At 44.0% G+C, this 14,174-nt stretch overlaps 2 protein-coding genes across 2 annotated transcripts in view; one reads left to right on the plus strand and one right to left on the minus strand.

Moving 5' to 3' along the window:
• TCTN1 (tectonic family member 1) overlaps positions 1-13,805 on the plus strand; it is a gene marked incomplete in the record, with an annotated part of 107,022 nt that extends 93,217 nt beyond the window's left edge. The window contains 2 exon segments of the mRNA XM_077462004.1: positions 2,526-2,679; positions 13,563-13,805. Of these exon segments, the coding sequence (XP_077318130.1) occupies positions 2,526-2,669 (144 nt within the window).
• Positions 13,676-14,174, minus strand: part of HVCN1 (hydrogen voltage gated channel 1) — a 74,187-nt gene continuing 73,688 nt past the window's right edge. Inside the window, exon 6 of the mRNA XM_077462005.1 lies at positions 13,676-13,979. Coding sequence (XP_077318131.1) covers positions 13,899-13,979 — 81 coding nt within the window. The 3' untranslated portion in view covers positions 13,676-13,898. The remainder of the gene's footprint in view (positions 13,980-14,174) is intronic.

The raw sequence follows: 14,174 nt of genomic DNA on the forward strand, positions 1-14,174 counted from the left end.
CAGAGCAGCCCACATCATCCTCATTCTCAGGTCCCCCGCTGGCATCTCCTCACGGAGTTGATATTACATCAGTATCGGAAGAACAGTCATGCATTGGTTGGTTCCAGTCAAACTCTTCCCCCAACCCGTGGGGGAACACAGAGATCCAACAAGGGGTACAGGTGGACCTCATCGAAATATATATAAACGGGGAAATTTAAATGCCCCATCTCGCTCACTCAAATTTTTAATTATAATTATGTAAACCCATATAGAGACTTAGAAGCAAAAATCCCCAAAAAAGGGTACGAGTCAAACCCAGGAAGAAATATAAGGAACTGAGTTGGCAGTCCGCACACAGAGACATTTCCAGTTGGGAAGGAACAAAGCTTGAAAATGTTCCAATAAATCAACAAAAAAAATAAAATGCACAAAATGAGTCCTTAAAGTGATATTAAAGGTAGCTTTTTAAAAATAAATATGTTATACTTCCCTGCTCTGTGCAGTGGATTTGCACACAGCTGCCCTGATCCTCTTCTTTGATCCTCCTCCATGCTTCTGGCTCCTCCTCTTTTTGGAGTGCCCCCAAGCCCTGCTCGGTGTGTCCTACAAGACACACAGAATGGGGCTAGACGCTTTGCTGGATTGCGATTGGGCTTAAGTATTGTGGAGGGTTGTGGGGAGAGCTACATACTGAAGGTTTTTTACCTTCATGCACACAATGCATGGAGGTAAAAAACCTTTAGCCTTTAGAATTTTTTTTAATAAGTAGTAAGTTAAACAAATGGTAGTTTTAGCCACCGACTTGCAGGTATCTGGCCCAATCCCTTAGCCTGGCTTTTGGACTGTATTTTAGCTGGACCCCACTGAACCTAATGATTGGGGGGCGAGGTACTTTGCAGGCAGATCAACCCTCAAACTTGTCCCACGGGGACATGTTCTCTCTCTGCCTGGAGTTCTTGGCTCTTGATTGGATAGATTGATAGCAGCTCAGCCATTGGCTCCCGCTACTTTCAATCAAATCCAATGATGCGGGTGCCGGGGGGCAGGGCCGAGTACTGCGTTCGCCTCTATGGATGCCGAATGCTGGACTCAGGAGTGCGCCTGCAAAGTAACCCCCCCCCCCCCGGGAGAGCTCTTCTCCTCTGGGGTTATCAGATGTGGGTAGGAGCCACGAGAGCCACTGAGGGACCCCAGAAGAGCAGGTTCTAGGCCACTCTGTGCAAAACAAGCTGCACAGTGGAGGCAAGTATATGTTTGTTCGTTTTTTTTAAATAACAATTTAGTGTCACTTTAACCCCTGCTGAAGGTCCCCCTTTTCTCTGTTTTTTTCCCTTACTTTGTCCTAGCTTTGTTTCCTTTCCCTTCTTAGTCCCTATGGCAGCCTTACTCAACCATTTTTCCCCTGAGGAACCCCTAAAATTTTCAGATCTCGGGGAACCCTTACTAAAATAAATGAATATGGGGAAAATGGAAAAATTTGTTTGTTTTTTTTTCTTTGGTTGTCCGTAGGAATTTATAAAACCCTTAGCCCTTGTACACACGGTCGGAGATTCAGACGGAATGTGTTCGATCGGACCGCTTTGTCGGATATTTCGACTGTGTGTGGTCTACATCGGACTGTTTCCGTCGGAGTATCCGGTGGACCAAGTTTTTCAACTTGTTGGTAAAATATTCAGACAAAATGCTCCGATCGGACATACTCCGATCATGTGTAGAGAATTCCGATCGGACAAAGTGCCACGCATGCTCAGATCAAATTCCTACACCAAAGCTATTGGCTACTAGTGTGAACGTAGTCCCGTCGTAACGAAAAAAAGTCATCACGTCAAATTTTCCGACAACTTTGTCCGACCGTGTGTATGCAACAGTTTCGGACAAAATCCGATGGATTTGGTTGTCTGAATCTCCGACCGTGTGTACAAGGGATAACAGTTGTGGTTGAAAATCCACCCTTACAGATGGCTAAAAAGATCATTGGTGTCTTGTTGCTGGCTTTGCCAAGTGGCATTTGTCTTACAACTATGCAGACACCATCCATGGGAAGTCAATCCAGCCATGGCTCAAGGAACTCCCAGCAACCTCTGGAGGGACCCTAGTTGAAAATACCTGCCCTATGATGTTATCACACGGACTCAAATGATCCTTCAGCTGTAGAAGCCAAGAATGGGCACGGGTGATGATGGGAATATATGCCGCAGATGGTATGGAGTTATTCATAGCCGGGTGTAGGGTGAGAAGGGTTTGAATGCACTGCCCCACTATGGATGACATCAGCACTCCTTCGCTAGACCTGCATATGGGGAAGTAAGGAGACCGGGTCACCCTGTTTATAGAAGGAATTTTATTGTATCTAGAGTACAGCTTTAACTGACCTCATAAATAGCCTATTTGTTCAATCCCCTCATTGTATGTCATAATATGAGTTAATATTTTTGCTTGGCTAATTTTTTATTTAAAATAACCTCTTATAAATATTGATCTCCCAGCAGTGTCCGTGAATTAGTTGGAATAAGATCTAGATATGCAATGTTCTTTGTTTCTAGAATAACTTGGGAAGTGACAGGACTGTGCAGATCTCTACTGCTGTGACCTTCCTTGATGTGTCTCAAGCTGCAAGCCCTGGTTACAAAGCTCAGCCGACCATCGATGCCAAGTTGCCCTTTGATTTCTTCTTTCCCTTTGCATAAAAACTAGCAGGTAACTCATTAGTCTGTTATTTATTTCTGCCTTTACAAACCTTGTGATCCATTAATGATAAGACAGTAGGATGCATAACCATCACAGCAAGCCTCCTGCAATCATGATAAACTGATATTTTTAAAGATGAATTTATTTGCATAGTAAAATCTTGAGAAGCAGAACTGTCATTTTGTTAACATATTTCAGTAGTGAAGATTGAGAGTGATTAGGAAAATATTTTCTTTAATCGGGGAAGTTTAATTAAATGACAACAACATGGTATGTAATGGAATACCCCCTTTTATTTTTAAACAATAAAAGGGTATCAGGGATTTGGATGAAGTGAGAAATGGTTAGAACAACTATTTGGCTTTTGCTGCTATCCAGGGCCCTGTTGGAGAGATTTACTCTCACTGCCCTGCTGACAACAGCTTCACCAGACAGAAGGGGCGGGCAAATGTGCAACACATACCGAAATTAAAATCCAAGAAGATTTCTAAACATCCCCTATTCTACTAAAGAAAAGCATTCTATTAGATTGTAAGCTCTTCTAAGCAGGGCCCTCTTAATCCTCTTGTATTTTATTGTATTATAACTGTATTGTCCCTCTTTTATATTGTACAGCGCTAAGTAAACTGTTGACGAATACTAAAACTGTTACTAAATACTAAACTGTAAACTGTTGATAAATACTGTATTATAATAATATTTTTTTCTGATTGTGATGATGATTTCTTTCCACTTCCTGGTCTGATAAAATGTTGTCAGTAGGACAGGAAATTAAGATAAATCTTTCTAACAGAGTCCCAGAAAACAATAAAAACATTGACAGGTGTTCTAAGGCTTTCCCACTCTATCCAAAACTAAGGAAAAATGCTTTGGCTGGACATTCACTTGAACAAAATAAAGTTATTAAAAAGACATTCCAGGGACTTATTTGTTGATACTTTGGGATCTACCCTTGAGCTTTAAGGGGTTGTAAACCCTTGTGGTTTTTCACCTTAATACATTAAGGTGGAAAACCTTCTGTAGTGCAGCAGCCCCCCAGACCCAACCCCCCCCCCTTTATTTACCTGAACCAGATCTTTCTAGCAACAGGAATGAGCCCAACAGCTCCAGCCACTGTCTCAGGTCCTCATTGGATAGATTGATAGCAACGGGAGCCAATGGCTCCCTCTGCTGTCAAAATCCAATGATGATGATGGGGGGGGGGGGGGGCAGGCGCCGGGATAGGACTGCTGTCTGTGTCAATGGACGTGGCAGCAGGACTCGGGAATGCACCCATACAAGTGCCCCCATGGAAAGCGCTTCTCTGTGGGGGCATTTGAGATGAGGAGGAGCCAGGAGCACCGCGTGGGGACCCCAGAAAATGAGGATCATGCTCACTTCTGCAAAACCCCTGCATAGAGGAGGCAATTATGACATGTTTGTTATTTGAAAGAAAAATAAATCTTTACAATCCCTTTAACTGCAGTTATAGTTGAGTTCCAGGTTTAATGTCCCTTTAACTAGTTTATTTTGGCCAAGATGGCCCAAAATAACTGTCTTCGGCACTATCAGTTGGACTGTAGAAGGGTCCAAGAAAGATTTGGATAAATCTTTCGGTAAAGTAGAAAAACATCTTTAGCAGATCTGTGGAGATTTTGATTAAAAACTCGTACTTTTGAGAGAAATATGGAAGTGGCCACTACTAAACTCTGTCTGAAAATACCATTTGTCTGGACTTCAAGCTGATCCAATAGTATCAGTCCTTGTCTTTGGAAAGACCATGAGCAATGGCAGACTCATTTTAGGTCTCCATTTAGGGATCATTGAACATAGACCAATGTTAGTTTTATGTCACAGATTTTGCTTTGCCTTATCAGGCTTGTTTATATATATATATATATATACACACACACACACACGTGTATCGGATGCAGTTTTAACCACACCCAATATACATGACATAAGTGAACCACTTCCATTGAAAGCCGGTCTGATTTGCATGTGGGCTGCTTACGGTGCAAATTAAAAAAGGGTCTTGTGCATTTTTTCAGTCTGGTTCAGGTGCGATTTAAGTGTCAAATTTGCTGCTGAATGTAAACCAGCTCTCGCATAAAAATATATAAACCTAGGGAGGTGTTCAGATGTAGTCCAGTTATGATAGGCCATGATGCTTCAGAGCTTACTCAGCGATTATGAAGAAGGGATATAATTTGCATGCCTTCAAAGTGTCTGGTGGGTAGACCGAAATAAATATGTTGCAATATGCTATAACATTGTGGCTGGATGAAAAAAGGAGTGTGTGCTTTTTTTTTGCGTTGTATTGCAACACTGTTTCATTCTCCAGTAGCCACACAAGTTACTTTTCAACATTCATGGTAGCTGCACTGAGATGAACCTGTAACCAAGAGGATGGTCTTGCAGCTGCCATGAAGTCAATATAGAAATAAATTTATATTCCTGCTTGTATACAAATGTTTGGCTTTACCTGTATTGTGGATTTAACAAAAGTAGGCAAACCCTAGAATATTACTGAATACTTTCACCTAGGACAGTGATGGTGAACCTTGGCACCCCAGGTGTTTTGGAACTACATTTCCCATAATGCCCATGCACTCTGCAGTGTAGATGAGTATCATGGGAAATGTAGTCCCAAAACATCTGGGGTGCCAAGGTTCGCCTTCACTGACCTAGGAGATAGCTACATCTGCTTTTCCTCACAATGCTAATGTAGTCACAGGTTTATATTGTGCTTTGCTATTATACCATTTGACGTGGTCAGTTAATCCTGAATTGATGGAATAGTAATAGCCACCAATGGGACAATATAATGAGTGTTCCCTCGGTTCTGGGAAGCAAATTTCTGTTCATACTTAAAAGGGGTTGTAATTGTAAACCTTTGCGTTTTTTCACCTTAATGCAGCCTATGCATTAAGGTGAAAAAACACCTGGCAGTGACCGGCTCCCCAACCACCAGCCCCCCATTTTACTTACCTGAGCCCCGTACTTCTGTCAGCGCCCTCTTCACGGGGTTTCGGCTCTTGATTTAGGATTGATGGCAGTGCAGCCATTGGCTCCTGCTTCTGTCAAATACAATGATGCCGGGGCAAAGTCCGGTATTTGTGTCTATGGACACAAATGCTGAACTCTGGAGTGGGCCCGCAAGGTAACCCCCTGGGAGAGTGCTTCTCCTAGGGGGTTATCTGATGTGGGGAAGAGCCACCGGGGACCCCAGAAAATAAGATTCGGGGCCACTCTGTGCAAAATGAGCTGCACAGTGGAGGTAAGTATGCCGTATTTGTTACTTTAAAGTGATTGCAACAGTTTCGTTTTTTTTGTTTTTTTTAAGTGCAACTTCACCCAAAAAGGGAAGTTCCACTCTTCCTGCTATATTTGTACCTTGAGAGGGACGGCACTTTTTTTTTTTTCACAGGTACCCGCTCACACTTCTGATCAAATTTTGGCTAGGTGATCCAAGTGAAAGTTCTCCTCCCCCCCTGCCCACAGATCTCTGTAACTCAGAAGGCTGCAGGACCATACATAAATTTTAGCACGGCTCATGCGTGTGCAGTGGGCAGCTGGCTCTGAAGCCACAAGGAATCACAGCCAGAGTAAACAGTGAAATCCAACCAGCGTGTTTTCCACTTTCAATTAGATTTTTTTTTTAAGGTTTTTTTTCCAAAAGACAAAGCATAACCTCTACAGGTATATAATGTATCAGAAAGATTCCAGGATTCCTGCAAATGTCAAGGAAGGAGACAAGAACCTGGAATTGAGAGTAATGAGTATTCCAATTTGCATACAAACTAACCATAAAGGTCAATGTTGTACATTGAAATGTGAGCTGAGACTAGGGGTAAGCTAAGATACACACAGGTGTAACAAATTTGTCTCGCAAAAGACGACAACTATGAACAGAGGCCTCCGCAGCAAGGGGGCACAGGAAAGTATAAATGCAAAAGATGAATGAAATAAAAGGAAGGGGGAAAAAAAAAAAAAAAAAAAGTGGTTGTTGAGGGCACCCTGGCCAGTGCCCTGGGACTTAACGTAATGCGTAACCTGTTGCAGACATGGATGATGAGCGAGTCGTATCTGGGTCCATATTTTTTCCCGAATCTAACAGTATGGGGGTCATTTAAGATATCGCTAATATGCGTTCGCACAGCACATAATAGTGCCCAATTAAGACTTCAACTGGGTGGACATGCAAATGGAAAATCACGCCATTGCCAGCTAACATGCCTGTCAAATCAGCATATGCTGGAATAGTTGAAGTTAATGGGTCTCGAACTTACAAAATCAACAGTCCTCATTCAAGGCTTGTGTGCAGTCCTTGCCCCGGGGATATTTATCAATGCAAAAAAGTTTTTAAAGAAGCAGTGGTTTTAATAAAGCTTAAAGTGAAACCATAATGATGAAAAACTGGAGTTAGTACTTACCGGTAACTCCTTTTCCGGTGGTCTTCCAGGACAGCCCTTGAGAGATGGAGCTCCTCCCATCGACACAGGAAACACATTGCCACAGTTCAAAAGGCGGTCCCTCAGGTCCCTGGTCAGTCATTCACCAAGAACCGAAGGATGGAACTGAAAAACATATAAACCATAACAGGTAATAACATTAGTACATCACTATAATCAAATAAAGGGTGGGATCGTGCTGTCCTGGAAGACCACCGGAAAAGGAGTTACCGGTAAGTACTAACTCCAGTTTTCCCAAGTGTTCTTCCAGGACAGCCCTTGAGAGGATCCCCAAGTACTTACCAGATTAGGGGGGGACCACGGCCTGGAGGACTTTCCTCCCAAAGGCCTGATCCTGACTAGACATTAAGTCCAGTCGGTAATGCCTTGTAAAGGTGGAAAAGCTTGACCATGTGGCTGCTTTACATACCTGCTCCGGGGTGGCACCAGCTCTTTCTGCCCAGGATGCAGACAACGCTCTTGTGGAGTGAGCTTTAACACCCTCAGGAGGATCTCTATTCAAGGCCTTATACCCCTCTGCTATAGCTAGCCTAATCCATCTAGCTATGGTTACTTTTGAAGCTTTCTGTCCCCTACGCTGTCCGGAAAAAAGGACAAAAAGGGAGTCTGAGATTCTGAATGGATTTGTTATTTTAAGATATTCTAGAATACACCTCCTCACATCCAATAAATGAAAACGTTCCTCTTTCTCATTTGCTGCATTTTGACAAAATGAAGGGAGGACAATATCTTGGGACCTATGGAAGCTAGATGCTACCTTTGGTAAGAACCCAGGGTCTGTCTTTAGAATGACTCTGTCTTCTAGGATCTGTAGGAATGGTTCCCTGATGGAAAGTGCTTGGATTTCACTGACCCTACGGGCTGAAGTGATTGCCACCAGGAGAACTGTCTTAAAGGTAATAAGCCTTAGGGAGGCCTCTGAGATAGGCTCAAAGGGTGACCCCAAGAAAGCCTTTAGCACAACTGCTAAATCCCAGGATGGGACTTTTGTGATTCTGACTGGCTTGCGTCTAGCGACTGCCTTACAGAATCTAGCGACAAAAGGATTTTCCTGTAAGCGTTCATCTAGGTATACACTTAAGGCAGCTATCTGTACTTTAATAGTACTTAGGGTTAAACCCTTGTTTACACCTTCCTGTAAAAACTGTAGAATATTAGCCGTATTTATGTCCCGGCTATTCAGCCAGCTATTGAATTTTTTCCAGACTTTTTTGTAAATAGCTCTCGTGACTGGTTTGCGACTCTGTAGTAAGGTCGCAATTACCTCGTCTGACAGGCCCTTACTCCTTAAGATTTCCTCCTCAGTAACCACGCTGACAGCTTCAGTGTGGCGACCTGCGGATGGTAAAGAGGTCCCTGCGACAGGAGGTCCTGTCTGTAGGGAAGTCTTAGAGGCGGACAGTCTGTCAATTGTAGCAACGTTGTGAACCACGGTCTCCTGGGCCAAAAAGGTGCTACTAGAATCAAACAGGTTTTCTCCTTGAGGAATCTTGCTAGGACCCTCGGAATGAGATGAAGAGGGGGAAATGCATACGCCAGACTGAAAGTCCATGGAGTTTGCAAGGCATCTACCGCCAGGGGTTGATCTCCTGGGTTTAGCGAGAAAAAATTGGGAACCTTTGCATTTTTCTTGCTCGCAAAAAGGTCTACCTCTGGTTCTCCCCAGTGAGCTGTTATGAGATTGAATGCCTCTGGGTGTAAGGACCATTCTTGGTTCGAAATCTTTTGTCGACTCAAGAAGTCCGCCTTGTTGTTCAGCTCCCCTTTCAGGTGAACTGCAGAAATGGATTCCAGATTGGCTTCTGCCCACTGGAGAATGCGTCTGGCTACCACCATCAAACGAGGACTTCTGGTTCCTCCTTGTTTGTTTATGTATGCTACAGCCGTCGTATTGTCTGAACGGACTTGTAGATGGTGACCCTGTATTGCGGGGTGGAAAGCTAGAACAGCTCTCAGGATTGCTGTTAGTTCTTTCCAATTGGAAGAGAAACATTTCTCCTCCGGGGTCCACTTGTCCTGGACCCAGCTTGAGCCTAGGTGGGCTCCCCAGCCCCAACTGCTCGCATCCGTTGTTAGTGTTGAAGTGATAGGAAGGACCCAATGAACCCCTTTGTTTAGGTTCTCCCTGTCCTTCCACCACCAGAGGGAGCGTTTTACCCTTGAGGGGATCGATACCTCCTCCTCCAGATCTCTGCCTTTTAATTGTTCTAACAGAAAACCCTGAAGTTCTCTTTGATGGAACCTGGCCCATTGTACGGCTGGAATGGCTGCCGTCATAAGACCTAAGACCGACATTACTTCCCTCACCGTACACTTGGGGCTGCATTGAAGAAAAGATATTCTCTGCCACAGATTCAAAATCTTTTCTTCCGGCAGTATAATTTTCTGATCTACAGACTTGATCCAGTACCCCAGATACAGGATCTCCTGTGTTGGGGTTGTCTTGGATTTCTCCTGACTGACAATCCACCCTAATCGACTCAGACTGAGTTGAGTCAATTCTAGGTCCTGAGAAAGACGACTCTCTGAGTGGGCTGTTAGGAGCAGATCGTCTAGGTAGGGGATAATTGAGACTGATTGAAGCCTCAGAGGAACTAAAGCCTCTCCGAGAACCTTGGTAAAGATTCTCGGAGAGGATGATAGACCGAAGGGAAGTGCTCTGCACTGAAAGTGGTAAACCTTTGTGTCTATCTGCACTGCCATTCGAAGAAATTTCTGGCATTCCTCCCTTATTGGAATGTGCAGATAAGCATCCCTTAGGTCCAGGGTTGCCATAAATGTCTCTTTCTGCAGGAGATTCTTTATGGAATAAATGGACTCCATCCGAAATCTCTTGTAACGGATGGAGCGATTCAGTGGACGGAGGTTCATAATTAGTCTGAATCTCCCTGACGGTTTTCTTACCACAAAGATGTGCGAGTAAAAACAGTCCCCTTGTTCCTGAATAGGGACTGGTGTCAATACTTCTTGATCTACCATTTCCCCTATTAGTAAAGGTAAGGCCCTGGCCTTTTCTGAGTGACTTGGAAGCTTTGTCACCAGAAACTTGGAAGGAGGGTTGCTGTGAAATTCCAGCGCATGACCCCTTTTTATTATATTTAAGACAAACTCGTTCGAGGTTGTCTCTTCCCATTGAGGAAGAAATTTGCTTAATCTTCCTCCCACAGGAACCCTGACGTCACTGGGGTTTGGGATCCTGATTGGGGCGGCTAAACAGTATGCCCCCTTTTCCTTTCCCTTTATGTCCCGACCAATGCTTTTTGGGGGTTGAACTCTTCTCTGATTTAGAGGGTTCCTTAAAGGGACGAAAAATTTTTCTTTGAAAATTTTTCTTTTTTGCGGGAAAGGTTTTCTTTTTGTCCGCCGTCCTTTCTAAGGCGGAGTCTAATTCAGGCCCGAAGACTAAGTCTCCTGTAAAAGGGACGCTGCACAGGCGGGTTTTAGACGCCGTGTCTCCCCCCCAGGTTTTCATCCATACTGACCTCCTTGCTGCCACTGAAAGTGCTGCAGATTTAGCCGTAAATTTAACGGAGTCCGTGGAGGCGTCAGAGATGAAACTGGTGGCCTTAAAAAGCATAGGGAAGGATTTCAAAAGCTCCCCCCTAGGAGTGCCTGCCTTTAAGTGTTCTTGTAGTTGCGATAACCAGAACTCCAGGTTTCTAGCTACACAGGAAGTGGCTAGAGCTGGTTTTAAGCCTGCCATAGAGGCATCCCAGGCCCTCTTTAAGACAATGTCTGTTCTCCTGTCCATGGGATCTTTCAGGTGGCCCATATCCTCAAAGGCCAGATCAGCCTGCTTTGAGATTTTGGACAGAGGGGCGTCTAGTTTTGGATTTTTATTCCAGACCGCCTCTGGGCTCTCATCAAAAGGGAACCTTCTCTTAAGGGACTTAGGAAAGAAAACCTTCTTGTCTGGTTCAGACCACTCCTTAAGGACAAGGTCAGAAAGCACCTTATGTATAGGGAAAACCCTTGCTTTCTTTTTCCCCAGAGCCTCATACATTTGATCATGTCTGGATAACTGAGTTTCTTCCTCCTCAATTTCCAGCGTATCATAGATAGCCCCCATTAGCTCATCTACTTCCTCGAGAGATAATCTATATTTTGAGGCTTTAGATGCTGCTTGATCCTCCTTCTGACCCGAGTCAGTGTCAGAGGATTCGGGACTAATCAACGTGGGGCTAGGCTCCCTGACCATACGGGGCTCCCCTGAGCTGGGTGTTGTAAGGCATGGTGAGGATGAGATTATAGTTGTTTTACTCGTGGAGGCAGCTGCAGCTGATCCCACGTCAGTGATTAACTCCCGGAGGGACTTAAAGGTCGACGCCATTTCCTCTTTAAAGGAGCCCAAAAACTTTGCTAAAGGGGAATCTGCCTCAGATTTAAGCAAGCTTGCAATGCATTGCTTGCATAGGGCTTTGTTAGAGCCCGAGGACAACCTATTCCCACAATTAGGGCACTTTTTGCGGCCTGTCTTGTCTTCCCTTGGCATCTCTTTAGCCTGAAAATAAGAAGACAAAAGGATTTCTTAGCGTCAGCACCATGTCCCTCTTAGAATCACCACTAACAAACAACCTCACTGTGAGTAAACCGCCACCGTGGGGTACTACAGGGCCCAGCCTACAAACACCACCACTCCACCAGAGTAATAGCATGCCCAGCAGCCTACCTGGGTTTGGCTGGTGCCTGTCTCCACCGGAGTATCCTGGGGAATAGCCTCCATGGTCCCCCTCTGACGCTCCGAATCCCGCCGCTAATCCGGTATAGCTGGACGCTGGTCGGGCTTCACAGGCACAGCGCTGGCTCTCCCTCTCCTCCTTGTACCCTTAGAGACCCGGAACCGGAAGTCTCGGCACGCAGTGATGACGCGGTTCCGCCGGAAGTGAACGCTCGGCGTCTCCGACCCCCTGCAACGAGGAGGGAAGATGGAAGGTTCCACTCACCACTCCTGGGGGAAACCGGCGTCATTCTGCCCCTGGCCACCTCGGCACTGGAAGGAGGAGGGTAACGGGTCTGCTCCGGTTCAGCTGGACGGTACCCGAGCCAAAGAAAAAAAGGTATGGACCCAAACTGCAGCCATAAACCAGGACCCGGTCCCTTAGGCTTGCAGATTCTCAGGCAGCCCCTGAGAGGGGCCTCCAGGTTCCTGGCAACATGTTCCGACGGAGGAAACACAAATGACTGACCAGGGACCTGAGGGACCGCCTTTTGAACTGTGGCAATGTGTTTCCTGTGTCGATGGGAGGAGCTCCATCTCTCAAGGGCTGTCCTGGAAGAACACTTGGGAAAATGCCTTTAAATAGCATGCCTAGATTGTACCCTGGCCCACACCTTTGGATGCTGCCCAGATTGAGCAGTTTTTGATCAGGAAGTAATAATGGTGAATACAAGGGAAAACAAAACTATGCAAAATGTTCAGTGTGCGCTTCATTATACTGGAGTGCTGGGCACATTGAGCTTTGTGCGTTTCAAAGATAGAAAAATAATAATTGGGATCCCACAATTCTACTCTCCATATAAGAAGTCTTCTATTAAAATAAAAAAAAAAGGTAGTGAATTGAGCGCCTTGCCTTGCAATTCCACTAGTTTTTCTCTTTGTTCTAATATGTGTAAGAAAAAAAAATTAAAAACAAAAAACAAAAAGATTCACCCCTCTATTTGTACTGGTATCCATTGTCAGCGAGAAAAAAAAAAAAAAAAAACTAGAGCGGGAAATCAAGGTTTTAGAAATTATTTCGAGGCAGAACCTCTCCTGAACGGTTTAACATGACAGATAGTAACCCACGTTAAAAAAATTTACATGCCGTGTTTAGCCGCGATTGCATTTGAAACTATTTTTTTTTTTTTTTTTTTAAAGTAGCCAGAAATGAAAAACGCCTGTAAACGAAACGCGGCTAAAGGCACGTGAAAAGCCTCCAAACTCTGCTTCTGAACACTTTTTGCGTTCCAAAAAAAGCCTCCGAACTCAACTGCCTAGAAACAACCTTGTGTACATGTACTGATAAGATTACATAGGAGAGTTCAGGAGTAGTTTAAAAAAAAAAAAAAATGCCCAACTGCTCCTAGACGTCCATTTAGCAGCAGTGTACATGAGGCCTAAGAGGGGAACTTTCCTCAATTTGGGAGATTTCCTCTAACTTCCTGTTGAGTCTCTGTGACTGGAAGTGAAAACTACAACCTGGTAGATTTAAATATTCCCCCAAATGAAAAACATTTTGGCTATAAATACACTGATGCTTTGGGTTCTGCAATGAGCATGTATATTTGTTTTCAATACATGCTAGAGTCCCTTCACACGACGTGCGGAGTGGTGTAAATCCAAAAATCAATCTCCCTTGTTTATCATAACTTGAACTGGAACATTAGCACTCTGTCATTCTGTATAGGCACCTTCTGTTTTAGAAATGTAGTTTGATCATGTTTTGTTTGTGCTTTCAGGTATCCGTTTTGTTGCCTACAAGAAGGTACACCACTGTTATGCCGTGGTCTATATGCAAGCAGGACTGCAAACATCTGTGGATCATTTCTAAAACTTTTATAAGAAACAGACATTTTGGTGGCTGGCCCATCAAGCCTTTATTTTAGATAAAGAATATTTGATTACGGTATAAAAGTGTGTACAAAATCATTTTTTAAAATGTACATATTTATATTCTGAAAGATTAAACAATATAAAATCAAGCATAATTTTCATTTTACATGTTTCATATTAAGGACACAATGGCTACAGACAGACAACCTTCAGAATAAGTGCTCTTAAAGCATTTGTTTTCTTCAGGGTACGTTGGGCTCATAGGGTTCAGGGAAAATGTTATTTTGCTGCAATACTTTCTGAAGTCTTCCAATTTCTTGCTCCTGCAGAGTTAAAAAAAAAAAAAGTGTTTCAGATCTGGTAAGAGTTGTGAACATTACAAAGGCTAAAAATTGTGCCAAGTTCCATTAAGTGTTTTTAATAAGTATAGTCACTCGATCGTATTCCAAATGTTGGATTCTTGTAATGGTAGTTTGTTCAACAAAAGAATATGCCTCTCACGCGTTGGACCCGTTTAA

This window comes from Lithobates pipiens, unplaced genomic scaffold, assembly GCF_037356315.1.
Source record: "Lithobates pipiens isolate NorthernLeopardFrog02 unplaced genomic scaffold, aLitPip1_a1.2 Scaffold_3, whole genome shotgun sequence".
In the NCBI taxonomy this organism is placed as follows: Eukaryota; Metazoa; Chordata; class Amphibia; order Anura; family Ranidae; genus Lithobates; species Lithobates pipiens.